Source organism: Urocitellus parryii, unplaced genomic scaffold, assembly GCF_045843805.1.
Source record: "Urocitellus parryii isolate mUroPar1 unplaced genomic scaffold, mUroPar1.hap1 Scaffold_233, whole genome shotgun sequence".
Classification (NCBI taxonomy): Eukaryota; Metazoa; Chordata; class Mammalia; order Rodentia; family Sciuridae; genus Urocitellus; species Urocitellus parryii.
The window spans coordinates 71250-98346 of record NW_027552390.1 but is presented as its reverse complement, the minus strand read 5'-3'; the positions used below and the strand labels follow the sequence as shown (position 1 = coordinate 98346).

Genomic DNA, 27097 nt, shown 5'->3' with positions numbered 1-27097 from the left:
ACCAGTTGACATTCAGAATATTCAGGTGTGCCAAATTAGCAAGGATGATTAAGTGATGTTGCACATGCATATCCTTTGACTCACTCATTCCTCGTGTCCACAGCTACACAACTGGGAATACTGGCAACATCATAGTTATTTATGGCTAAGTCAAACAGCCTTAGTTTACTCCCACTTTATGATAGTTAAATGTTTAAAATTATGAAAGACAAATATTTTTTAGTTCTTCACTCATAATATAGGTCAATGCTACTTAAACAGACCAGAAATTTGAAATCTCAAAGGATCATTTCAATTTTAAAAAATCATGGAAAATCAACAAAATTACAAAGCTTATAGTTACATTTGAAATTATGAGGCTTCTAGAAACTATAAAGTTTCTATTGGTTTACAGAAATGAAGTGAAATTTGGTATTTCTGACAGCTTTCAGAAAAAACAATTTGGGTAGACATTCTATTGTATTATTTTCTTGTGGTCATGAAATAGTCTCTATTATTTTATGTTCTTTCTCTGTTTAAATATTAACCTAAGATGGCCCATTCTAGAAATACCTTTACCTAAAAAATCAATTGACCTTAAACTAGCACCTCTGTGGTCCTTTCTTTCTTCCATCTTTTGACTCCACCATCTCCCCTTCCCAGGTTCCCATTTATACCTCTCCTTGTACCTCTCAAAACACAGCAATGACCTCCTAATTGTCAAATTTAAATATTATTTTTTAATCCAGCCTTGGTATTACCAGGTTATAGTAGTTATCCGGCCCTCCAAATGTTCTCCAGCCTTGTTTGCCAACATATTCTCCCATGGCACTCTTAGTAAAATACTCTTTGTATCATGTAGGTGTTGTATTTTAACTTGCCTGCTTCTTCCCACTCCCAAGTGCAAATGTTCCCTAAGGCTCTCCCTCAGTCTTCTTCACTAATAATGTTATAATATGGTGAGAAGAATGGACTTCTCTATAATAGTGAATCTTCTGTTGTATTAGCATGGTATATTTCTTCATTTATTTTTCTCTTACATTTCTTAATACGTTTTTTAAAACCATTGAGTCACGAACTTTAAAATTTTTTTTCATTTGTAAATGGACACAATACTTTTATTTTACTTATTTGGTTTTTTTTGTTTGTTTATTTATACGCTGTGCTGAGGATTGAACTCAGGGCTTCACACATGCCAGGCAAGCACTCTACCACAGAGCCACTACTCCAGCCCCACTCTCAATACATTTTGATATTTTTTTTTCTCTTAAAGGTCTTGCACAATTTTTTATTCACAGATATTTGATATTTGTAAAAATGTGTTTTTGTTAATTACATTTTCTGACTCTTGCCTGCAATATGTGGTATATAAGAGTACAACTGACTTTCTATATCTTGCTCTGAAATCCAACCATTTTTATACAAGTATTTATAGTTCAGTAAAGGACCAAGAATAGTTGAGAAGCTCTGAAAAGTGAGGAGGAGGAAATTGCTTTATTAGATAATAAGATTTATTATTAAGTTATAGTATTTAAGACTCTGCAGTACAAGCCCATGCATAGATAAATGAATCACTGAAATAGAATGGTCATACATATACACGATCCAGTTTTATGCTTATTCCCAACATACCACTTCTTTTAAGATCACTACTGATGTCAAGTTGCTAAAAATAACACACAATTCTCAGGTTCTGATCTTTCTTGCCTTTTCTGCAACACTTTTTTTCTTTTGGTGGAGGGTACTGGGTTTAAACTCAGGGGCACTCAACCACTGAGCTACATCCCTAGGCTTATTTTGTATTTTATTTACAGACAGGGTCTCAGTGAGTTGCTTAGCTCCTCGCTTTTGCTGAGGCTGGCTCTGAACATTCCTCCTGCCTCAGCTTCCTGAGCCCCTGGGATTAGAGACATGCACCACAGCACCCTCCCTTGTTGTAACACTTAACACAATTAGTCACCACCTCCAAGGAGAAGCACTTTCCTCATCTACCCTCTAGAATATTACATTGCTCTGCTAGGAAACACTCCCTCTGGGCCCTTTTTTCTGGTTCCAACTCCTTTCACCAACCTCTTATTTTTGAGTAAGAACTGTGTGGGGTGGGAACTCAATCACTGGTCTTTCTCTCTCCTCTAATTATATTTTCTTTGTTAATGAGCTAAAAAATTTTCATGATTCTCAATACTATACATATGCCCAGGAATTTGATCCAGGTTCCTACATCCAATTACATATTCACATTTAAGTTTCTAATAGAATTGCAAACTCACCATGTCCCCATCTAGTTCCAGCTTTACTTCCTAGACCTGCATGGCCTGCAGCCTTTCCCATCTCACTTGGAGATTCAAATTCTCTAGCTGAACAAACCAAACATCTTAGAGATATCTTTTTATTACAATTCTTTTCATTTGTGCTCCACAGCCAGTCCTGTTGCTTCTGCCTTTAAAACATATCCATAGCTAGTAGCCAAAAAGTGATCTCTAAATACCCTTATTAGAAGAACTTGTGCTTCTTAGAGATCTGGCTGATCCCAGGTCTAGAGCAGAAATTCTGCTCTCTCCTTAAACCTGAGTGTAAGGCAGCTATCAAAGACCATCAAAGACTCAGGAGCCCACTTGAAGATATGATCATTAGTCAAATTTATAGCAATATCTCATCAATAGAAATTATAAAAACATGATGTTTTGTCTGGGGCCATGACAAACAGGAGCTGCCACACAGGAGCTGAGCATCCTTAGCCTTGAGTGACGGAGGTGTGGAACTGGCTTCTGCTGCTGCCGAAAGCAGGTGGACCTCACCTCTGCTTGGCAGGGGAGTGAAATTCTGGGAGTGGGTGTCACCCAATGAGACTGGGCTACAACCCCATGAAGCCCAATCTCTTGACTCATTTGGGTGGAACTTTCTTGAGTGTCTTCCCCTCAATAAATAGGGTTTCAGGCATTCTCTCTCTCTCTCTCTCTCTCTCTCTCTCTCTCTCTCTCTCTCAACAGACCCTGAAGATAGAGAGTCAGCCCTGATTCCTGCAAGCAAAAATTATTTCTGTGTGTTGTGTGCTTCCTTCCCTGTTTTCTGAGTTATTGATGTAGCCAGCTTTTGTGAACCCAGCTCAGGTAACCAGCCCGGCTAGCTGTCGAAATGTTTTATCTATCAAATATGCTTATATTAACAATTCATTGTGATATGTAAATATATATATATATATATATATATATATATATATATATATATTAAAAAGTGCGTACACACACACACACACACACACAGGCTAACATACCTGAATCATCTTTAAAGGTTACTGAAACAACTCGTTATTTTGAAAGCACCTGAAGGTACTTTCATTGTACCTTCAGGTGATCAAATAAGAAAATTTCCTTTTCGTATAATTTTTTCGTACTGCCTCATAACCTCTTACTGTATTGTCTTTCTAGCCATTACTTAGGATTGCACCAAGCAGCTGTAACCTGAAAACACATTGCTCCAGCCAAACACAGAACTCATTCTTGACTCTTTCTTCCTTTTTTTTTTGTATTAGGGATTGAACCCAGGGGTGCTTAACCACTGGGACATATCCCCATCCTTTCCCCCCCCCCTCATTTTTTTTTTAATTTTGTGACAGGGTCTGACTAAATTGCTTAGGGCCTTGATAAGTTGCTGAGGCTGCCCTCAAACTTGTGATCCTCCTGCCTCGGCCTTCTGAACCATTGTGAGTACAGGTGTGTGCCACTGTGCCCAGAGTGTCTTATTCTTTCTGCTCTGAGGGGCTTCAGTCATTTTAGTGTGGACCACTCGACGAAACTTATTCAGTACATTGAGTATACACCCTAGAAATGGAAAGCAGTTAATACTCCATGGATCAGCAATGGGCTAGTGAGAGACCAGAACTAGGGGACAGATTTGCCTGTCCTGTGCTTGACAAAAAAATTTGTGAAGCACATTATATCCTGCTACTCAGGAAATCCCAGTGTTATTGTAATCTTAATTGCCTACAGTGGGTGAGCAATTCAACACACCATTGTATTGACTTTTTCTTCTCCCTTTTTAAATTCTTCCCAATCCTGTTTCCCAGAATCACTATCTATAAATTTTCTGCATTTACACCTTTGACTTAAGCTCTATACCTTGGAGTAAATACAGAATAGATAGAAATATTCCAGCTAACTGAATAAGAAGAAGAAATATTAGAGTAAAAGCTATAACCATTTTTTTAACATCTAAGGAAATAGTGGATCACAACAGTGACCATAGATATCACTGTTATTCTTAAAGGAGACAACCACACTCAGGGGTGTTCACAATACCACCTATGAAAAATTCTGATCAAGTCCCTAGAGATCTAACTGCCAGATTACAGAAAATAATGGTGATTTATTAGCCATGATTTATTGATACAACAGTAATGCAATAAGGAGAATATAGAATGTCAGGTATTTTATAAGACAAATTTTCCAGTTTCTTCATGAATTAATTGTAAGGGAAAAAGTAAAAGGGAACTTGTATATTTTAAAAGATTTAATAGAACTATAACTGTGTCTAGGTCATGTAAATTTTTAATTGTCTATGACACAACTAAGTAAGATGTCAAATAAGAGTTGGACGTAGATGTATCTGGACTTTAGGACATTGGTCCAAGCTGGTTTAACCATCTGTGAGTTATCAGTCTGTGAATGATGTTTCAATGTATAGAACTAGATTAGAAAGTGGAAATAGAACTAGATGTGAAAGTGGAACATTTCAAAGTTAAAGTGAGATAAAAAGAAAGAACAAAGGAAACTGAAAAGCTGCAACCAGTGAAGGCAGGGGAGTTCTCAGAGATGGGCGTTCCAGAGGCAAATGAAGAAAACACTTTATGAGAGATGCTTTCTTTAATGGAAGAGGAATTGCAGCTTATATATGACCTTCCAAGAGCCACTCATGATGAGCACCCATACTCTGCTGGGGATTTAAACTACGGAAGCAGCTGAAAGGTTTTAATACATAGATTTGTTAATTTGTACTGAAAAATCAAAGAAACATAGAGTCTTTGGGGATGCCAATAGATTATGAGCAAACTACCATAAGACCTAAGGGATCATTGTTCATTTGGTTTTGTGTCTAATAGTTACTGGATATACCACTCACACAAATACGTTTCCATTTAACTAAGAATATTCTCAGCATACAAGTGAAGAGGAACTTTTCATACAGGAAAAGGAGAAGTATTATCATTTCTTCTGTATGAGAATGTTTCAGGACCAGTTTTTTGTTTGCTTGTTGTTTCCATAAGCTGTGTGGATGGTGAAGTCTTTAGAAGGAAAACTGGGTCCTGCAATACATGGACTCAAACCAGGATCTTTTCATTGTGATTTCTAGAGAAACTTTGTACCAGGGCCTCTTAATAGATATCAAAGGATTGAAGGGTTTTGGAGTATACCATAGTCTTCCACATAGGAATCACTACTAGAACCTAAAGTGGGCCTTTCATCTGTTTTCCCACATACAGTTCTGAAAATTACCTCCCAGCATTTATAAATATGCTCTTTACCCTGCCTTGAAAAGAATGCAGACATCCCAGTGACAGGTTAGTTGCATAGGGCATTTTGTCTAAATGAGTTCTTTGCTCAAGAAGCCCAAAACTTTGCAGCTAAATATTTCCCAAGTGATAATCATAACTTATCTTCTTTTAGACTCAACTTACAGTAAATAAATTCAAATGGGAAAAGGCTATTATCCCTCTCTTCTGCTACCTCTTTCCCTCTTTTCAGTCAATGAAAATAAATGGCATTTATTCAAAAGCATAGTACTTAACTACTAAAGAATGTTAAAAACTTTCCAAATAGTTGCTTTGAAGAAAATAGTCATTTATTGTCAAAGCATCCAACATACCCGGATAAACCATAAAGTTTAATAAATCTTTTCAGGGATAAAAGAAACACATAACTATTCAGACTCCATTTCACTGGCACAAAATTACACTTTGTATTAAAAGGAAATACATATTTACACAATTGATGACATTCTTCATTGAAGCCCATAATCATTTCATGATACATGCACTTTCCCCTGGAAACTTAAATTGAATGGTGACCCCCTTTTTATCCATTTTGTTTACTTTTGTAAGAACACAAGCTGTCATCAAGAAATGCAGAAAGCATTTCATCCTCCTCCATTACTTTGTATCTAAAATAAATTTTGCCCTTACATATAATTATTACATCTAAACCGTAAGTGCTTAATAATTTAAGTAGAAACGTATGACAAATGCATCAATATGTTGCAATATATGACATTTTTAAAAATGTATTTTTGTTTTTGGGAAAGTGAAAATGCGTGCATTCAAAAGAAAAACCCCTCCATCAAAAATCCACCATCGTGTGTGTGTGTGTGTGTGTGTGTGTGTGTGTGTGTGTGTGGTGTGTCTCGGGTAAACACTGAATAAGAAGGCTCCTGGGGTTGGGGCACATTTGTGTGTGCCCTTGTATGTTGGTGCAGTGTTTGGGGGCACAAGGAAGTGGTGGATGTCCTCCCGTGTACTCCCGCAGGTGGCTAGACTGCTCGCCAGCGCCGGGAAAGCTGAGGTCCTTTCCGTGTCAATTGTGTGAGGTCATGTGCCTAGACAGGTGGTGGCGCTCCCTGAAGGACTCATTGCAAATGGGGCACTTGAGTTTCTCCTCCCGCCGCGGCTTCGCCAAGGGCTCCATCGCATACTCCTTTTGGTGGTGCGACCTCATGTGGTACATTAGGTCGGAGGTCATGCGGAAAGAGGCGTTGCACTTGGCGCACCAGTTCTGCGCGGGCAGACACAGCGAGGTGAAGGAGGGCGGCAGCAGCGTGAGCGCCGATGGCAGCTGCAATTGCAGGGGCCCAGCGGCTGCTGCAGCCGCAGCTGCAGCCGCCGCCGAGCTCTTGGGCCAGAAGGCAGTGGCATAGAGGAAGGGGCTCTGCTTGGGCAGGCTGCCACCGCCAGTCTGCAGGGCCCTGCAACCTCCGTTCAGGTCCGCGGCCCCCTGGAGCTTCACTGCCAGAGGGTCAGCAGCGGCCGGGTAGAGTCTGGTGGGACCCACGCCGTCGCCAGGATGGCAAGGCTCGAGCGCGCCCAACTTCTGGCCCAGCACTAGCGGGGACAGCTGTGAGAAGGAGCGCGCCGGCTGCGAGAAGGCGCTTTTGCGTTCGTCGGATGCTGAGCCCTGGCCACTGCCCGCACTACCTGAACCTGCTGACCCCGCGCCGCCCCCTGCGCCGGTGCCTCCGGAACCGCCCAGCTGTGGCACCGAAGTGAAGGCGCTGCCCCGCGCGGGACTACCGCCCTCCAGCCTGCTGGGCAACGGGCCCCCGGGCCGCGGGTCCAGCAGCTTCTCTGCGCCTGCAGGAGACGCAGCCGCTGGCGTGGAAGAGTGGCAGCCACCACCTGCGTCGTGATCCTCGGCAGTGGTGCTCCCACCATCCACAGTCGCCTCCTCCTGCAGGCCCGCCCCTCGGCCAGCCTTCTTCACCTCCACGAAGGCGCTGCGCTTCGCCTCTCCGGTCTCGGGGCTGGGTGGCGCGAAGAGGCGGCCGTTTTCTTCCAGGCTGAAGTAGCTGCCAGAAGCGCGGTACTGCTGCGGCGTGCAAACCAAATCCTCCTTGGAGGCTGGCAGGGGCCGCTGGGCGAAGCGCGCCCGGCCCCCCACCAGCCCGGCCCCACCGCCTCCGCCGCCCTCCACAGCCTCCTCTGGGAATTTCCTCTTCCCTTTGCAGACGCCCGTGGCGATGCCATCGGGACTCAGCTCCGCCTCCTGGTGGCCGGCACTGCCGCTGCTGCTGCTGCTGCTGCTGCTGCTGCTGAGACTTTGGGCCAGGGAGCAGCTGGTGCCTCCCTGGGAATTTTCCAGTTCCCGGGCCAGGTTGTGAAAGTCTGTGGATGGCTTTGCGCTGCTGCCACCGGCGGCGGCGGGTGGGTTGCTGCTGTCCGGAGAGGGAGCCGGGTAATGATGGATGGGGCCAGCCTTGCAGAATTTGGGACCCGGACCCAATGGCGTCTCCTGTTGCTGCTGCTGGTGGTGGTCTTTACCGCCTCCTCCGCCCCCGTGGTATTTGGTGCCCACACCGCCGCTTTGTTCGTCGTGGGGACTCAGATCAGAGCTGTGAAGTCTCTTGGGGCAGCGGAAACGCAGATGCGCTACGTAGGGGAACTCAAACTGGAATCGTTGGCTGCATTCCAGGCATGTGTAAGGGGACGACCCTGCTTAGTGAGCAAACACCACACACACAGCATCTCTCGCAGGCCACTTTGCCATCATCCCCTTCACAAATCCACTTTTATCTTTCAGGGTCTGAGTGCCCGAGAAAAAGAATACACCATCTGAACCTTATCTAACTTTGCCTCCTGATTTGGGGGAGTACAGTAATCAAACAGAATGATAGGAGATTCAGAAAAGAAAAGAAAGAGCTAGGAAAGACTAGATCATTTATTTGTGCAGTACTTTGGCAATAGATGGAGTTTGGGGTGAAGATAAGGAAAGAAAAACATTTTTTAAAACCAACCTATATCAAATTTCTTAAGTGAAAGAAACTTAACCCTTGAAGAAAAGATCTTATCTTTCTATATATTGAACTGAGTGTCTAAGAGCTGTTTTTTTCCTTTTCTTCCAAAGAGGGAAGCAGCATTAGCAAGCAGGCGGAGACAGCGGAGCATGGCGAATGGATTTCAAGTGGAGTGTCAGGGCCACTAATTCCGTGTCAGCTAACCTTTCTCTGCAGCCTACAAAAAGGGACGTATGTCTGCTCATTACCATAATCCAACACTGTCCCTCCGAGGCTTTAATTAAAGGCAGCAAGCAGAGGTAATTATTTTTTCTCGACATGCTTATTTATGGATGAGGGTGAATCCCAGTTACCTTGTTATACAAGAGGGTGTATTGAGTTTCCTGTGGCCCATGAAGTGAGGAGGTACAGGGCAAGTCTGAGGTGTCCCCTGTCTGAAATACCGTTTGTAATGACTGGTGAATTCTTTTTTCCCCAGATATGACCCTGTTTGGCCAAGAGGGGGCAGCCCTGCTTGAATAGTCCTCAGTGGGCTCTCCAGCTGTTTAATCCGCAGCAGTTTAGAAAGTAAAGCCCCAATGGAAGGTTCTCTATTAAGCTGTCATAAAGGGACATTTCCCTTCCTCTGTCACTAGACACCCCCTACAAGGCTTATCACTTAAAAGAAAAAAAAACTCCAGATATTTAAAAATTTTAAACTAATTCTGAAGTAGCTGCATTGTTTGCTCTTTATGACTAGTCAAAATATTTCTCCAAGTTGGTTTTCTCCTAATCTAAAGGTAGTTTTTCCCCCACCCTTGGCAACGATCTCTTTATATTTTGTATAATTTAAGTAGCGGGAAAGAGTAGACCTCATTTTTTTCCTGCAAAGCTATACTTTAGGTAATAATATTAGCAAAGTCTATTTTTATCTTAATGTCTATTAACCAATTAGTCTTTCAAATGTGATGACAAAGTAGTGTCTTTTTCATCGTCTTCCTTTTCAGCTAGCGGAGCCTAAAACTTTGGTCAGCCTTTTTCCCGTATTCCCCAAATGGCAAGTGCTGGTCTGTATCTACCAGACAGCAGAAATAAAGAAAATACCCATAAAGCACAAATTTTATTGTGCTACACAATTTATCCCCGTGCATTTTTAAGCCCACACGAGGTAGCCTTCCTCATGTCCAATTGCAAATTAAAATGCATTTTTTTAAAAAAGGACTTATCAACTTTTCAAGCGAATCCTATTTTCCCTTTCTCAATTTCTTCTAGTTTAGCGTTTTATGTTCTAATTTTTCTCTTATTTTAAAAGTCTCTTTCACACAAGCGTTTCATTGTGCCTGGAGGTCGCCCGCCACTTCGGGCAACAGAAGGGACGCAGTCAATAAAATGCAGTTCTACCTAACAATACGGTGAAAAGGTCCTCGCTATGCCGCGCTAATAGCCGTCAGCTTAGCCACCACAGCCTCCACGAGCCTCAAGCCGGTCACAATAACCCGTGGGCAAGAGCCTGGGCTCGCTAACCCGCGCGCAGTCGCCTTTGCGACCCAACCTTTCACAGCTCTGCGTCCTGCTCTAGGCCCAGGGTTCTCATCCACCAGGGGGATCCTCCCCAGAGCCGGCAGGACTAGCTGAAAGCTGGTCGCTGCTGCCGGTCGCTCGCCCTCCCCTCTAGGCAGGCATTGTCTGGCTGCCGCGCTCTATCCAGTCCCTTGCTTCTCGGGCACAGTGCTCCCCAACAGCTCCTCCCTTTGTATAATCTTATTGGCAGTAGAGATCCCCTTAATAATCATTTTCCCCTGCTCTTCTAGAAAACCAGGAGAAGAGGACAAAAATTTCCACTCTTCCCACCAAACCTGCCTTCTCCCATCCCCCTCCCACATCAATGCAAATAGACTTACCAGGAATAAGGTCAGAATCTAATCGCCCAAATAAGGCCACCTGGACCGGGAAGATGCAACCCAGTGTTTCTTTTTGCCTATTGTATCAGTGTATTTCCATGTCAAGAGGTGTTGGTGTTGCAGTCGTGTAGGCTCTTCCTAAAGAGAGGAGAGATGGAGAGATGGGGAGAGAAAGATGAGGGGAGGGTAAGAGGAGAGAGAGAGAGAGAGAGAGAGAGAGAGAGAGAGAGAGAGAGAGAGAAACGGAGAGAGTTGTACAGATGGACCCGATGCAGTGACTGACTGGCAGGCAGACACACACTTTTTGTTTGCTGCACATAATCTGCCCAATAACGCGTGACAGCCCACGTCCCCTCCCTTTAACTCTTTGCTGGGCTGGGCGCTCCCTCCGGCGCCGCCTGCCTGGAAGCCTTCTCCGGAGTCTGCCCCGTGCCTCAAGAATCCAGAGCACCTTCCGGAGTGGCAACGCTTCTTCAAGAGCGGCGGGTCCAACTCTACCTAAAAGCTTGGGCCCTCTGGTATTGCTAGGAGGGGGAAATCAGTTTCAGGATCGGAAAGAAAGGTATCCAAAAGACTGTAGACCGGCTTTTTCCGTTTTGCTGGGAGTTTGGGGGACCTAGGTCAGAGAGCTGGACATGTAGCATGTGCGTGGACCCCGCCCATGTATCTCCAGAGTTTGAGTTCTGTGGACCAGGGAGGGTGGTGGGATTATTCAGGAGGGATTCTGGGCCACTGAGCTGCCGCTGATTTGCGAAACTATTGCCTGTGGGGGGGGGTGATAAAATGGGGGTGGGGGTGGGGTGGGAGCTGTCTTTACAAGTGCTCACACTACTAATCCCTCCCCTGCAAAATTGGAAAGGGCCGTACTTGGGTGAATACTTGGCTTAAGCTTCCCGTGGCCCAGGAGATGGGTAAGGGGATAAAGTGGGGATGTCGCAAGACCTCCAAAGGGTACTTATACTGGTCTTCGGGTCCCAGTACACTGGTACCTGGGCAGGGACGGGAGGACATTCACGGGAAGAGCCCAAGTTACCAGACAAGATGTTTCTGCATTTACACCCTCTGTGTTATGGGTTCTGAGTAGTCCCGAGGGGTCCCGTAATGGGAGTAGCCAGTACTGTAAGACGTCGATGTGGGAATTATTTAGAGTAAAAATTATTACCGAGATGGACTCCAAAGAGCTTTTTCACGTCCAGTCGATGATGGAGGAGTGGATGGAGTTGCCTAGGCCTTCTCCGGAGCCTCGTTTGTGCTCTAAGCTACTTAGAGGCTCTGACTTACCCTTTAGTGCAGCAGCTGATGCTAATGACTTGAGGTCTTTAACAGCCTGAAAGTTGACAATTTCGCAGGGGCCTTCGGGCTCCTTTTCACTGTTCAGCTCTCTACTCCTAAGGGAAGAAAGACCTTTGGGTGGTATAGCTGATCCCTCAATTCCCACCCACACTATCACTACATTGAAGTGGGCAATCTGTCAGCTTTAGGATAAATCGGATTGTGTAGCCGGCTAAAGGGCAAGAGGCAGAACCACGATTTGAAGAGGAGACAATCTCAGTCAGGCTCCCACCCCTGGGGTTGAAATAATAATAATAGGGGTTGGCAAAAAGCCTCTTACTGTGTTAGTTGGATCCATTCACAGCTCTGAGACCTCTCCCTATAACCCAGGGGTCAACAAGGCACTGAATGTCTTTCCTTGCAGGCGCCTGCCCTCCATTGAGGCAGGAGATGGAAGGATCTTGCAAAGCAGAAGTGAAGTGTAGGGTAATTTCCCAATGAGTTCATTTCCATAGGGTCTCTTCTCCCAGTTTATCTTACCTGGTCAGCACCCCACACAAGTTTGCAGTCCTTCAGATCAGACAAAGCCTCTACCTAGATTAAGGTGGGACCCAATAAGGAAAGGGCTACAAAAATCTCCATATATGGGAGAAAGGGCAGAATTTTCCCTTCACTTGCAGGTTAGCTACTGATTGTTCAAAGAAAACTTCTAGAACTTCAGGGTTTTTTTTTCATCTTAAGGTGTCATTTCTCTTATGCAAATATATGCAGTTTTAAGTAGTTTGGCTGAGTGACCCCTAATAACAGAGGCTCAGTACAATGAAGGCTAGCATGTCTGCATATGAAAATCTGCAGCTGTATTTAGTTATCTTGATGGCTGCTCCATCATGTCTCATATTCAACTGTCCTCTCCCCATCCAAATAATTTCTTTAAAGGACCGGTGAGAGAGTTACAAATGTTGAAAAGATTGCTTCAAACATCTAGGGAAAAACACTCAAGACTGAAGAATAGTGGCAAGATTCTTAAGTGAAATGAGAGAAGAGAAGAAAAAGAAAGAACAGGAGAAAAAGGACAGCAAGTTAAGACTCAAAAGTAGCCAAAACAGAAGTACAGTCCTGCAGAAATCACAGCAAGATACAGCGTGTGCTGGGGTGGTGTGAGGGTGGTGTTCAGGAATTTAATTCCATTAATCAGAGGAATAGAACACTTCTTTGTGCCTGTTTTAGCTATTCTTTAGAAAACACACAGTTTGTCTTTTTCAGAAAAAAAGTCATCTGTCCATGCAAGCCACTTTTGTAATCCTATCACACACAGTAAATGTAAAAGCATCCACTCCAGAAGATGGGCATTTAGAAAAGAAGCTCTAAATGGAAGACATTTTTCTTGCACCTTGATTTTTTTCTTAAATATAGAGAATTTCTCCTTTCTACTTTAAACTATGTCTCTTTTACATATGAGACCTTGTCTCCAGTTTGTATAATACAAAGAGTGTTTCTGGTACTTAAAATGGGGGTGGGTAAACTTGACCTTTAAATCTCAAGCTAGAAAAGGACTACAATTGTATACATCAGAGAAAGGAGAGGTTTATTGAGAATCTGGCCTTCAGATGTTTCATCTCAGTTTCTTTTTCTTTTTCTCTTTCTTTCTTTTCTTTTTCTTTCTTTCTTTTGTTTTGGAGGGGGCTAAATTAGATTCCTTCTCCTGCTTTTTAAAAAAATCCTCACATTATATGGATCCAACCAACTCTTTGTTTTATGGACCAAATGACTAACTTAACAACAGAAATAAAAATCAAATATGGGTAAGAAATTCATGCTTGGAGAGTTTTCCAGTATTTTAAGTAGTACACATTTTACATGGTAATATAAATGGTGTAAATGACAATCATTAATAGTAGATTTAAAAAATCACAAATTATTTTTATTTCTCTAGAACTTCACAGGTTAGAACAGGTTAGAATGGTGCATAAACTACTTTGAAATCACTTACTGGAATACAGTGATACTAAATGAAGGGTTGAGGAATCTATTCAGTCTCAGACAGTACCATAAAAATATACCTCAGTCAATAGTTTTATGTAATTGACACGGAATGATGGGTTTATGCATACATTTGGAGCTCTTTTCCCTGGGATTTTATTTCCAATTAAGTGGTTAGAAGAATGACAATGAAGAGTATGCTCACCTTATTCTGCTTTAGCAAGACTTCTTGTAATCATGGTAAAAATACACATGTAGACAACTGCAGTGTTGTTGGGAAGAGAATTCTGGAGAGAAGTTGATGAATGATTCTGAAGTGGTGCCTTTTATGATTTAAATGAGAGGGTGGAGAATGACTGAGAAAGGAAATCTGATTCTTAGTGAATATCAGAAGAAGAATGCTCTTTCTCTTCCAGGGTTCAGAAAGTATCTTAACTTCTGTAATAGGAAACAAGTAAAAATAACCCTGCAAATAATCTTACTTTGAAGATTATTATCCTATAAGAATGAAAACACATTGTTTTCCTATTCCAGGTCCCAGTTCATCCCTTCTAATTATTTTTCCAAAGCAATACGCCAGCAAAGGTTTGCTTGTCAAAAGTGTGGCAATTCATAGTGAAAAGAAAATTGCACTTGAAGACAAGAGGATGCCAATGAAGCAGATGAAGCAGATGGTGGCAGCTCTTCCCTAAGTTTATTAATTTCCCACAGAGAGGTCTGTGCATGGGGCTATTGGGAGTTGTGGGAGACAGAGAATGGAACTTCATGGAGAAGTATTGCATTACCTAACCCTGACATCCAGAATAAGGAACTTTCTAAGGGATAAACTTGACTGATTACTTGTACATGAAGGGGAAACAGAAATAATGGTTTGGTGGGTAGGGAAAAACCACCAGTCTTGTGCCAAAAGTGTTGTTCAGAGGATTGTTAACTCATTTCTTTTGCTTTTTGTCAGGAGAATGATAATTGGGAGTTTAAGAAGGGAAAGTGGGGAGCTGGGGATATAGCTTGCCTTGCATGCACAAGGCCTTGGGTTCAATCCCCAGCACCACACACTCAAAAAAAAAAAAAAAGAGAGAGGGAGGGAGTATCTTAATCTGATTATTTCTTTATTATATCTTGATGAGTAAAGAAGAGCTGCTGCTGAACTACAGAAGGGTTTATAGGGAATGAGCGGGGCACCCTATATTTTTATAAGTATACATGACAAGCTCTGTTTAGGTCTGGTCATTACACCAAGTATCAGGGTTGGTTCACTGGGTGATAAATGAGTGGATGTTACCCAGGCTGGTCCTGAGAAAGCCAGAGACTCAGGAGTGGATAATTCTGTAGCCTTGAAGAAGGTCTTCAATTCTGACTGTAGAAATCATGATTCTGGTTTCACTTTTGTCTGCTTCTCAATAAACACTACTGTTTTAATGCTGATGATGATACCACTAGTATTATCATCATGATTAAAAATCTCCCTTTCTCAAGTTTACAATCTTTCTCTGTGAGGAATGATAATTCCATTTACACTTCTTTTGTAGTTCATCATTGAAAGTTTTGTATTGCCCTCTCCTGTTAACCTCTACTGGATCTGACTTGTAGTCGACTGGCTCAATGGCTTCAGTGTATGACTTTCAGAAGAGCTAACAAACTAAAGTGATCTACTACAGATCTGAAATCAATGCCTCATGCTCATCTATGTGTGATTTCTGAAGCAAATCAAATATCCTGATCTGCTAGAGTATCCTAGCTTTTATGCCCCTCCCTAAGATAAATGTCTAGAGATATAGCAAGGAACAGCTGGTTTTCTGTCAGTCTCACACATTCAAAAACTCTTCTCAGACTCAGACACCACAGACATTGAGCAGATCTCAGAACAGGGTTATGGGGAGGAAATAGAGCCAAGTCATAGTCTCATAGTCGGTCAGTCAGTCAGTCAATCAGTCACATCAAGCCTCCTCACTCTCTGGTCCAGGTTTTCCATACAAAGGGATCCTGGGGGTGTCTAGAAGTATCAAATGAGATTTTTGAGAAGACTGACCATAGGCCTTGAGAATGACACCAAAATGAGAGGCTATACATTAAATTTCCTCACTCAACCAGGAAGAAAGAACATTATCCCCAAATTCAGCACTTGAGTTTCATCCCTTTTCTTCTCCAATTTAGGTTTGGTATAATTCCTGAGTTAATAAGAGAGGCACTGATTTACAGGCAGTGTGTACTTCCTGGGCAGACTCTTCCCTATCATTATATTCCAACTGGCCTTCTGAGTTGTGCACTTTGACTGTGAGAAATCAGGTTGCTGGCAATGAGGGGGCAGAAAGCTTTGCTTTCCTGGGGAAGGGGTCTAGGCAAAGGGAACACATGCTCAGGCCTTTTTGGCTTGGATGTACCCATGGCATACTTCCCTGAGACCTGAGGAGACAGAAAGTGATATGACCTAGTAACCACAACTATGATAATTTACATTGCTTTGGAAATATCCAGACACCCAAATTGCTTCCCTGTTTATAATGCCAATTAATCTATTTGAATGAAGACCATCTTTCATAATTTCAGTTCAAATGAATTGTGGGTGTTTCATAAGTTAGCATCAGTAGAGAATCTCTCCCTAAACATTATATAGAAAGCCTACTGCTTTCATCAGATTTTTCAAAAGCACTTAAAACTACCAGTGTGAGTCTTTTTTCATTGCTAATACTTGGAGAAGTAGTCTTCTAAAGAATTCAAAGATCAACTTGTCACAAACAATTGTAACATCATAAAGTCTATAAACAATACTGGACGTACATTACCAAGGGGAGGAACTAGTTGACAGGAAGGATCAAAACTTATATTTGTTCTCTTGAACTTGAGTGAAAAGCTACTTACCACACTGTTGAATATAATATATAATAACATAACTAAGATATAATTCATAATCTCTAATATTTTAAGAAAAAACTGTGATTTAAAATGAATACTATCCAGAATTTCCAATTAAATCCTTCATAAATTCCTAAGAATAAACACACTAAATATAGTGACCAGGATATTGATATTTTCTAGGCCTAGAACTCAATTTAAATACAAATAGCATTGTACTTGAGAAGATATAGTCTTGTGTGTTCACATGAGCATGTCCGTGACATCTAGAGGTAAATATTGTCAAAGGTAGTCTTTAAGAAAAAGAAATATCAGGACTGTAATTTTCCTTGGCTGCATGTTCAAAAAGTAGCTAGTGCTCCTGTTTTCATGTGAGATGGTTTTGAGAAACTAGTTTGTGTGAAGTAACATGGTAGAGCAAAGGGTCCTGGAAAGGCAAGTGGATAGAGTATAAAGAATATATTGAGTATAATTTTACTGTCTAACACCTTATGTGTGTATGAACAGATGCCCCTCAAGCATAATCTAGAGTTTATCTAGGCCCTAGGAAATTAATCTTTCCAGATAAGAGGCTGGGGTTCCCCTGAACTTGTGAAAATATCCCAGAGAAAAAGCGACTGCTCTCAGAGTGCAGCAGGTCCCATTTCTTGTCTGGGGGACTGAATTAACTGCTCTGTCTCCAAGACCCCTAACAGCTGAGTGGAGCCTAAAGTTTGGGTAGCAAGGCAAGAACTGCTAGACTGGGCAATTTCTGATGCCTGAATTCCATGGTGCCTATGTCTCAGTAAAATGCCCTGCGACAGAACTAAGAATACATGGCCAAATGCAGGGCTTCAAAGTAGGCAAACAGGTCTCTCTAAGAGAGACAAGGCATCTGGCAGTACCTTGAAGGGCACACATCACTTCCAGTACATTGGTGTTCATTTGCCAAAGAATGCAGAGCACCGATTTGGAATGTGACCCAGGTTGGACTAGCCCCCATCAGCTGCGGAAATCACCTTACAGAAACAGCATGGGCAAACCGTGAACTCAAGGCAGGTGAAGGCCACGTGGTGCACGCAGTGCATTCCAGATGCAAAGCAAGAAGGAAGTTCAGTCCCCAAGGGCCAGCCGTGTTTCCCATGTTCTCTAAGGTATCTCTTCCTTAGGGTGTCAACACTTGCCTCCCCTTGGCGATCACTTTCTGCGCAGAAAGACGTTCCTAGGGCAGGGTCTGAGAGAACACCAATGCCTTTCACCCCAATTCTACCCTTTACCTGCCCCTGCCCATGACTTTCCATGGTTGGTCACCCACGTCCCTCTCGCAGAGCATTAGTCCTCGGTCCCGACTCTTATTAGCTAGGCTGCCGGTGACCTAGCTCAGCTTTGATTTCCCTCCAGTTGAACTAAGGTTGGCAAGCGCTGCCTCCAGCATCGCAGAGAGGACTCAGTAAGGCAACCAGGGCGAGAGCGTTTTGGAAAGCCAGTTGCTAAGCAGATGGTAAGGGATTACTTCCAAGAGCCAGGGTTACTTTCATTTCAATCTTGTGCATCCCAGGGAGGCCTCAATACCTTTGTTAATGAACATTCTCCTTAGTTAGAAGTCTAGGGTACTGACCAAAGGACCAGCAACTCAGGCTCCGGCAGGCCACCCCAGGACTCCACCAAGGGAACCGGACTGCCTGGGTTCGACTGGAGACCCCCTAACGGGAAGTTAACTGATGTAGGCTGTACATGTGGACTGAAGGCAATAAAGGAAACCACTTCATAAAGTTATTGTGAGGGCTGAGTTGCAACTTAGCAAGCACAGAGACCTTCACTGCCTTCCCTTTTTTTTTTTTCACTAGAAAATTGGAGAAGCTTATTGAAGCTTTTTAAAGCTTCACCGAATGAAGGCTGAGGAGTTCTCCTTGTTGCTAGGAGATCAGATGGAGGTACTGGTGGATAAGTAGGCAGGTGGAATCTGTTCAGGATCTCTACTACCTTTAAAGACTTCAAAGTTCCAATGAGCAGTTAGCCATTATCTTGCACGTCGCTCCACCCCACACTGGCTTAAAGAAAGAGCAACCAATTTGCTCTGAAGGTCTGGCCTGGCAGATAGAGGTAGGGCTTCTCTCCCCAAACACACCCCCAATGCCCATTCTAGAGTCCTTTCTTTAGGCCTCCTTGAGGCGCCCGATTTGCAGCTTTGGAAACTCAGGATGGCAAGGCCTGATGCAGGGCGACTTTGTGGAATGAAAAACTTGTGAACGCGACCTTGGTTAACTCAAGCTCAGTGGCCAAAAATCAGGGACTTCAAAAGATGCGGTTCAGAACAGAAGCTCACAAAGGAGCGGGCCTGTGGTCCGGGTGGGCGGCTCCGGCCCTCCCCTACACAGGGGGACCTGCGGGGGACCGCAGTGGGGCCTAGCTCGCCAGCCACGTGGTTCTCACTCGATCCCAAGTAGGGCTACTTTTTCGCGAGGCCACTCTCAGGCTCCGCTCCCGCGCCAGCTCGCCGGCCACACTGGCAACACTGCAGCAGAATCCACGGACCTAGACTAGTAGAGTCCCGGGAGCCTGGCAGAGCTGCGTCTTCCAATCCCACGCTTTTTTCTGCGCAGGCGCAGCCCGGAACAGACCAGTTGCTTTAGCCCCCACGCCCCATTCTCAGACTCCGTGAAATCTCCAGCCCTGCCCCGCGACCCAGTCACAAACTGTCTGATGTGGGTTCCCAGTACCTCCTTCTTCTAAAGGATCCAAGAAGTAGTAATATTAGAAAGCGAAATTTGGGGTTCTGAACAGTTAACATTTGAACTCCGGGTCTGAAGTCTACAAGCTGTGAGTCTTTTGAGTTAATCATTTACCCCTCTGAACTTGTTTTCTTCCTTTGTAAAGTCCTTAGTAAAAGCATCTAACTCATAGAGTGAATATTGCAGGAGTAATCCTTGATTCAGGTGCCAGCTGGGTGACTTACTCTAGTTAGCATCTCTGGACTGCTTTTCCTGTGAAGCAGAGGGCTTTGTGATGATAGTAGCACTTAAGTCAAATGGTCATTAGAAGACTGAAGTGCTATAAGGCTGGCACAGCATTTGGCCTAGCACATAGGAAGAGCCCAAAGTTAGTCATTTAAAGCCCCTGAATGCCTGCCTTTTATTTTTAAGGCTTATCTCCCCTGTTACACCTTTTCTCTTCTTTAGAGAGAAACAAGATACAAAGGTGCATGTTGGAATTTGTGGTGGTAGTGTTTGAAGAGTTGGGAGGAAGCTCTTTGTGGCAGAAAACTAGGTGACCTTTTGGGAAGCTGTCAGCCTGGCATTTCCTCTTCAGTTTCTAGGGGCAAGGTAAAAGAATTGGAAAGGAAGGGGAGAGGGGCTTGGAATAGGAAGGTGCTCAGCAAATGTTTCTTGATTGAAAATGGCGTTTCAAAAATCAAGGAGACAAGGAGTCTGGAGTGGGAAGGGAAAGCCAGAGTTGGAATTGGCTGCCATCTCTTGGTGCCAAGCTGCCAGTAGGCATGTGGGTCTCTCTGCTAGGAACTCTTCTGTATGACATTATGGCCTCTGGGAGAGGAAGACCTCAAGGGGACAGGTTCTGAGGGCAGGAGAAGGGGTGTATGGAGAAGAGACACATCTCAGCAGTAGACAGAGCACACCTTCACACAAGAGAAGTGAAACTCAGGTGAGAGGAAAAGATATGGACATATCTTGGGGGAGATTAGGCCTCCAACAGAGGGTTGGATTTTGTATAGCCTCCATAAGTTGAAAATTCAATTTGGAGTTCAGCATGTTAGGCTCACAAGCATCCCTCAATCATCTCAGAGGTCCGAGCTTTCAGAGTGGGAAGCATGCCTGCTTCACCATATGCCCCATCATTTCCCCTCTCCTTCAGCATCAGTATCCTCCTCTAACTTTTTGAATAGGAGCATTTAACATCCTTTTTCCCCTTTACTGATAATAGGATAATGGATGACGATGTTTTACCCAGCAACTAACAAGAGGTCCAGGAAAATATGGCCTCAAAGAGCATTTAAGACCATACCCTTCTGCTCTTTTCCTGAGGGCAGAGAATGCTGATGCAACAACCACCGAGGGTGTTCTAAAAACTTCTGGCTTTTAGTCTGCTCTACCTTCAGACGCTGACTAAAATGTGCTGTTACAGAAAGAAGAATAAAATAAAATGAAAACCAATTCCTCAGCCTTTGACCCCCAGGGCAAAGGAGACACTGGTGAGAAGGAGCCACAACTTGGAAAAAGATTTATTTTTCCTGGCCATAAATCTCATCCCCTTGTTCCTCTGCCCAACGAAGCATGATATAGTCCTTTTCCATAAAGTATTCAGCATTAGAGCCACAAAGCTCCCCCAATCAGTAGCCATCTGCTTCTACCATAACTGCTGCTCCTGAAGCAGGGAAAGCAGCCGCACAGAAAGGGCACCACTGTTAGGCTGCTGGACAAATGAGGAGCCTGAATAGCTTTGGTTTTCCTTGTGTATCTGTATCTATAGAGACAGGAAAAGAAAGGCCGCATTATATTGATAAAACAATTGTAAAACAAAACACGGAAGAGGCATCTAAAGGGCAATATCGCATGCATCAGGGGTCCCCAGATAAAAGGGGCTCTAACAGATTTATAGAAACCTTTAATTGGTTTTCAATTGAAAGCTAAAGAGGCTGGAGGGAAGCTGTGAAGAGTGGCAAAGTGCTCTCCTTCAGCGGTCTGGAGGCATGATCGATTTCATGGAGGGAGAAAAGAGGAACCCCTGAACCACCCCGCCATTGGGCTTTCCTCTTTGGCCACTGATGTGATCTTAGAATCTCTCAAACACATTCTCCCTCTTTTCCTCCTTTCCTTCCTCCCTCTTTCAAACCAGTAGGCAAGTAGAGGAGGGAGAAAATTAAATAAATAAATAAATAAATAAATAAATAAATAAATAAATAAATAAATCTAACTTACTAGAACTGGGGGTGGAAAAGGATCCAAATCCTTGTAAAGGCCCACACTTTAAACCTAATCATCCACTTAGTATAGCGAGGCCTTTTTGAAAATAAACAAGAGTACCCTCAACCCCACCCCAATTCTTTTTATTTCTAGACTCAAACCGGAAAAGCTAAGCATCCCAACAATCCTTCCACTTGGTGAGTAGAGAGGTCTTTACTTGCGCCTTCGGGATTTACTTCAGTGCGGGTATCTCCACTGAGTTCGCAAGGTGCGCCTCATCCTTCACCCCTCCCTGTGCTGTGGCCGGCGGGGGACCCCACCTTCACCCTCACCCCAGCCTGATAGGGCAGTGCCCACCCACGCGGCAGCTCTGGGCGTCGGTCCCTCTGTTCCTAAAGCTAATTTATTGGCCCGACCCTCCATTATCATTTTCAACTTCTTAATTAATCAAAGATAAAAGGCAATGGCACAAATTACGATTATGAGGGAACTGGAAGACGGTTTTGAATAAAATGGGAGAAGCGAAATATGATTAATTGAATGACATGATAGTGAAATCTCAAGTGCGAGGAACAGGTCGGGGAGGGGGGATAGCAAACTGATTCATCCGTGTTGCGGGTGAGCCTCTCCTCTGGCCCTAACATCATCCCAAAGGGACAGCCCCCAAATGAGGTCTTTTGGGTCCCAAGCCTTAGAATGGGAGAAAATGCCTTTCCAACTCTGCTCTCAACCCCACTCAGCGTCTAACGCCCAGCTAACCCTCTCCCCACCTCTGCAGTAGCGCCGGCAACCCCATCGAATTTGACTCCAGACTAAGGAGCCCGAGCCATGTAAGGAGTGCCCTACTCTATTATTAAGCGAATGTACCAGGAGTTTCCTCACTGTTTCCTCCTGTCCTGTCACTTTCCTCTAACAGAGGCTAACTCTGTGAAATTGTAGGAAAACAAGTCTAGTAGGTCAGTGATGGCATTGACTCCTGTAAGGGATTAATAGAGCCCTTGTCTGATGCTGTTTTCCAGAATTACGTTTGGGATTAAAAGGCAGACACCGCACAGGCACACATTTTGCATCCTCTGGTCCTTGTGATTAATGTTTCCGAGGGGATTTATTCTGGGAGCTTATGGAACGTACTCGCGGGGTCTAAAGCCCCATAGCGGCATAGCAGGAGCCTGTCTGAGGGCACAGTGGGCACGCGACAGCACGCTGGCAGATTAGAGGCAACGTCAGATCATCTTCCCAACCCCGAGAGTAGCTGCTTCAGAGGCAAACTAAGGACAATAGGGGAGGCTGACCTTAGGTCTTTTGGGATGTGTATAAAGGGATACCCTCGTGTGTCCTGACTTTGATGGGAGGTAAGGGCTGGGTACCAAGCTATTGAACTTCATGCATCCGTCCAATAAGGGGACCATAGATCTGTATTTTGGGGGAAGCGCCGCACCCCAACATATCACTCACTCACATAGCAAACTATTGCTGTCTCCTGTCCCCGGAACAGAATGACGTCAACTTCCGATAGTTGCCTTCCTCAGGGCTGCTTGGGAGGCACCTAGGGAGAGAAGCCTAAAACACATGACCTCCACGCCACCTTTTAGGGGCACATAAAACCTCACAGAATCGGTGTAGGAACCCAAGGGGGAAACACAATATACAAGGAGGAAATCATAGAGAAGGAAGAAAACCAGGAAAGAATGAGGGTAGGGAGAGAGAGAGAGAGAGAGGGAGAGGGAGAGGGAGAGGGAGAGGGAGAGGGAGAGGGAGAGGGAGAGAGAGACTCTGAAAAAGAGCGAGCGCTAGGGTGGTAGTGCGAGCAGTGAGATGAGAGGAGAAAAATGGGCAAGTAGGTGGTTGCGGCTGGCGGTAGGCATTACTGCTCTCAGGCAGAAGGGGGCACCTTTCCGATTGAAGCAGCCTTTGGCTGGGCGGGACGCCCAGGCAGAGGTCGCCTCCTGCCCGGGTTTTGGGGTGCTGGGCGCCCCCTTCTGGCGTCCGCGAAGCCGCTCCCTGCTGTAGCGTGGGTGCTCTGGTCCAGCAATTGACCCTGGCTCAGTGGTTGGGAAGGGGAAAAAAGGACAAGGGAGACAGTGGGGGTAGGTAGGGGTAGTCCCCAGTGTCAGGCTTCCCCATCTATTCCCTGAGCAGCTCTCTGCGGCTTCCTTACCTGCGGCCGCAGGGCTCCTTTACCCAGAGCGAAGCTCCCGCGGGTCCCTAGGCATCCCCGCGCCACCCGCGACCACACTCCCGCCCCAATGCGAGCTTGCGGAGGAGCCCATCTGCCTTGCAAAGCGGTCCGGCTCTCCGCCGCAGCAGCTGGGAGGGAGGGAGCGACCGCTGGCTGCTGCCGGGTGGCGTCTGGGGGCCCGCGAGCCTAGCGCAAGAAGCCGCCATCTGGAGCCTCAGCAGCGGGCGGGGGTGGGAGTGCCTGGGAAGGGGCCTGGCGACAGGGCCCCCTCGTGTGAGGGGCAGGGGTGTGCGCGTGGGAGCGGCGCCTATCAGCTAGATTGATGGCGTGTGTGTCGTGGGAGGGCGTGTGTGAGGGGTATGGCCCCTGCGGAGGAGGAGCAGAGGCCTGCCGCTCGCAAAGGCCCCGGATTCCGGGGCAGCCCCAACTCCCAGGTTGAGAGAAAGTGCAGGAGACCAGCTTGGCATCCTCCCCCAGGTCCCCAGCTAATCTCTTTCTGGGATTGGTGATCTCGCTGGGAGAGGAGAACCGAAACACTCCTACAGGCGCATGCATGCCTGGTCGGTCAGAAGCGGTTTTCTCATTTCCCTTTCCTCCCACCTTGTCCATCCCACTCCAGGAAACATTCCTTTCCAAACGGCAAGGATTTTTGGACACCTCCAACCTAAGAAAACTACTTCAGCCAGGACGTGGGACAGGCACTGCAGAATATCACCCTTGGGAGTAAATACTGTCCAGTTTCCAGTGGACTGTGGAAAAAGAAAGAACAAGGGATGCTGCCAAAGGGAGTGGGGTGTGGGCAGCAGGTTAGCTTGGAAGAAGAGAGTAATGGGTGGGGTGGGGGGAGATGGGAAGTGTGGTATCTATCTACCCTTCCTTCAATTTCAGGTCCTTTCAGTGTTTTTATTTCTTTAACCTTTTAAACAAATTCTCTTTCTTGAGTCTGGGTGGGGGTAGGGAGCAAACTCATGGAAGAGTGTGGAAGAGGCTAGGGGAGATGTTTTGGGAACTCAGGGACTCCAGTTCTATACTATCTCTGAGGGAGATATCCTCCTAGGTGTAAGGAGAGCTGGTTGGGCATATGGACAGTGGCGAGTGATCTGAGTACAATGAATGAATGAAGGAGGGAAGGAAGGAAGGAATGAATGAATCACAGAAGAGGCAGACTCACTCTTACCCGAAGGCATTAAGAGACACCCTCACCCCCAGCTGTTTCATGTCCAGCAGAATGGCATTATGTAAAAGATCTGGCATGTCACCCAGTGGCACATCTGGTAGGTGTAGATGGCATTCATTAGCACGGGGCTTCTACTCTGCAGCATGCCAAAGCTCTGACAGAGATGCCCGCTGCCAATCATTCATTCGCTGCCAATCCCAGAGCGTCGTCGGGCGGGATGGCTCCCTTCCACTCTGCCACCCGGACTGGAGGAAACAATGTGTTGAGATATGAAAAAGATGGAAGCGGAGAGCTGAGGATGCGAAACACCCAACAGATGTATCCCGTGAGGAGATAACGGAGTGAAGAGTCATTTAGCAAGAAAGCATATGCAGGATCTCAGGAGGGAGGCTTGGGCAGGGGTCTGCCTTCCTAGGAAGGCAGGGGAACCCTTTAGATATCTGGAAGTTGAGGTTGTTTCTCTGAAAGCCAACTCCAAACCCCCTAGATGCAAGACTTTCTTCTCTCTCTCCTTGGTTTGTCTCTTATACACATGTCTATCAAGAAACCTACAGGACTCTGAAAAGATCAACACCTCTACCGTTGTCATAGCTTTCGTATGACCAAGATAAAAAGTGCCTACCTGTTTTGAACACTTTGCAGCATTCTCTTGGACATATAATTTATGTTTGGAGAGGAGGATGCTGGGTTATCTTTACTGTACTTGAAAAGAAAAACACCTTTTTTCAGTTCCTAGCCATTCAAAGGTGATGAAGATGAAAAAACAAACAAACACATTGTTTAAAAGGCAAAGGAAAATTAAATTCAGAATCTAGGCTAGAGGTTATCTTAGACTGATTGGTGATTAAACTGGCATTGGTGTATTGCTTTCCTTTTGCCATACACGTTATATATATTCTTTTTATCCATTCAATATTTAATAAAACAACAGCAACAAAACTCACTTTTTAGAATTTGTGGGACTCAATATATAAGTTGAATATAAGCTAACAGCTTTTTATTTTACATATTTAGCAACTTTGAATGCATTGGCTCATGGTCATAATATAACCGTATAGGCATGTGTGTATTATATATAAAATTATGCATTTTAAATATATGCTATAAAATATTTGGGGCATATGCTACAAATTTATTCATAATTTACCTGAAATTCAAATTTAACGAGCATCCTATATATTTGTTTGCTACCTAGTAACCTTTACATTTATCTAACAACTTTGAATATGTCACAGTAAAACTGCAATGATTCCAGGCATCACATAATAGTTTTAAGCATAAAGAAAGGGATGGAACAAAGAGCTGTGATTGTTGATTTTTATCAGCAAAAGGGATACTTTCACTTTTCATTAGCAGGACCTGAGTCATCTGGCCATTGCTGCCTTCAAAGTAGCATTGAAAGTGTAAAAGGATAGGGAGGACTGGGAAGGGTTGTTGGGTTACAACCAATGGTATTTATAAAAAAAAATCTGAAGGGAAAGGAAAATTAATGTTTGCACAAAACAAGAGTTGATTATCAAGCTTCATTACAAGTAAAAGTCTCAAAGTTATTTTTTTTTAAATTAAGTCTTGTGTTTTTCCTTATAGTCATTAAAAGGATACTGTACTTAAATTTATTTTTAAAGAATATTTAGTTTTCAGTTTTAGGTGGACACAATATTTTACATTTATGTGGTTCTGAGGAAGGAACCCAGTACCTCATGCATGCTAGGTGAGCACTCTACCACAGAGTCACAATCCCAGCCCCTTGAATTTAGATATCATGAATTTCATCAAATTGTATTTCAAAATAAGGACTTGGGCTTAATCAATACATTCATTAAAAAGCTAAAAAATTGACTTATATTTAAATAAAATTAATCTTTGCAATAAAATATAAATAAAAGTTGTTAGAAAAAACTTAAATGAAATAAAGAAAACAGCTCTTGTTAGAAATACTTGAGTTCAATTCCAATTCTGTGTCACTAGGTATGTGACTTTGGGTATTTTACTTGTTTAAAACATTTTCTTCATCTGTAAAATGGGTTAATAATGTTAATGCCTTGAAGAGTTAACATGGGTTTTCAAGATTATGACACACATTGAAGATTTTAAAATATGCTAACTCCCAGAAATCCAGCAGGAAACAGAATTCAGCCCTCCTGCAGCATACTGATACTACTTACAAAGCATAGCAGGGTTATGAGAACAAATGAGATGGTGAGTGCTATTGTGTGTCCCATCTGAAACTCCTGTAGAAATTTAATTCCTAATCTAATGGTATTGAGAGGTGATAGGACCTTTTCAAAGTTGTTAGATAAGTGGGGGTGGGGTGGGGGGGTGGGGCACCACATTCATGAATGCTACTTTAGGGGAATGGGCTCAAACTCACCAGAGTGTA

At 44.2% G+C, this 27097-nt stretch overlaps 1 protein-coding gene across 1 annotated transcript; it reads right to left on the bottom strand.

Moving 5' to 3' along the window:
- Window positions 1-6545: 6545 nt before the first annotated feature.
- On the bottom strand, window positions 6546-23746 carry LOC144251824 (PR domain zinc finger protein 8-like). Its single transcript, XM_077794533.1, has 3 exons — window positions 23586-23746; window positions 11640-11746; window positions 6546-8176 (listed from the first exon to the last, which is right to left on the bottom strand). The coding sequence occupies exons 1-3, from the start codon at window positions 23744-23746 to the stop codon at window positions 6546-6548; spliced, it is 1899 nt and encodes a 632-aa protein (XP_077650659.1).
- Window positions 23747-27097: the final 3351 nt, after the last annotated feature.

Coding starts and splice junctions, on each gene's coding strand:
- LOC144251824 (XM_077794533.1), bottom strand. CDS start 23,746: ATGGCGGCTTCTTGCGCTAGGCTCGCGGGCCCCCAGACGCCACCCGGC. Junction 11,747..23,585: donor GGGCGGGAGTGTGGTCGCGG/GTGGCGCGGGGA, acceptor TTCTTCCCTTAG/GAGTAGAGAGCTGAACAGTG. Junction 8,177..11,639: donor ATCAGCTGCTGCACTAAAGG/GTAAGTCAGAGC, acceptor CTCACTAAGCAG/GGTCGTCCCCTTACACATGC.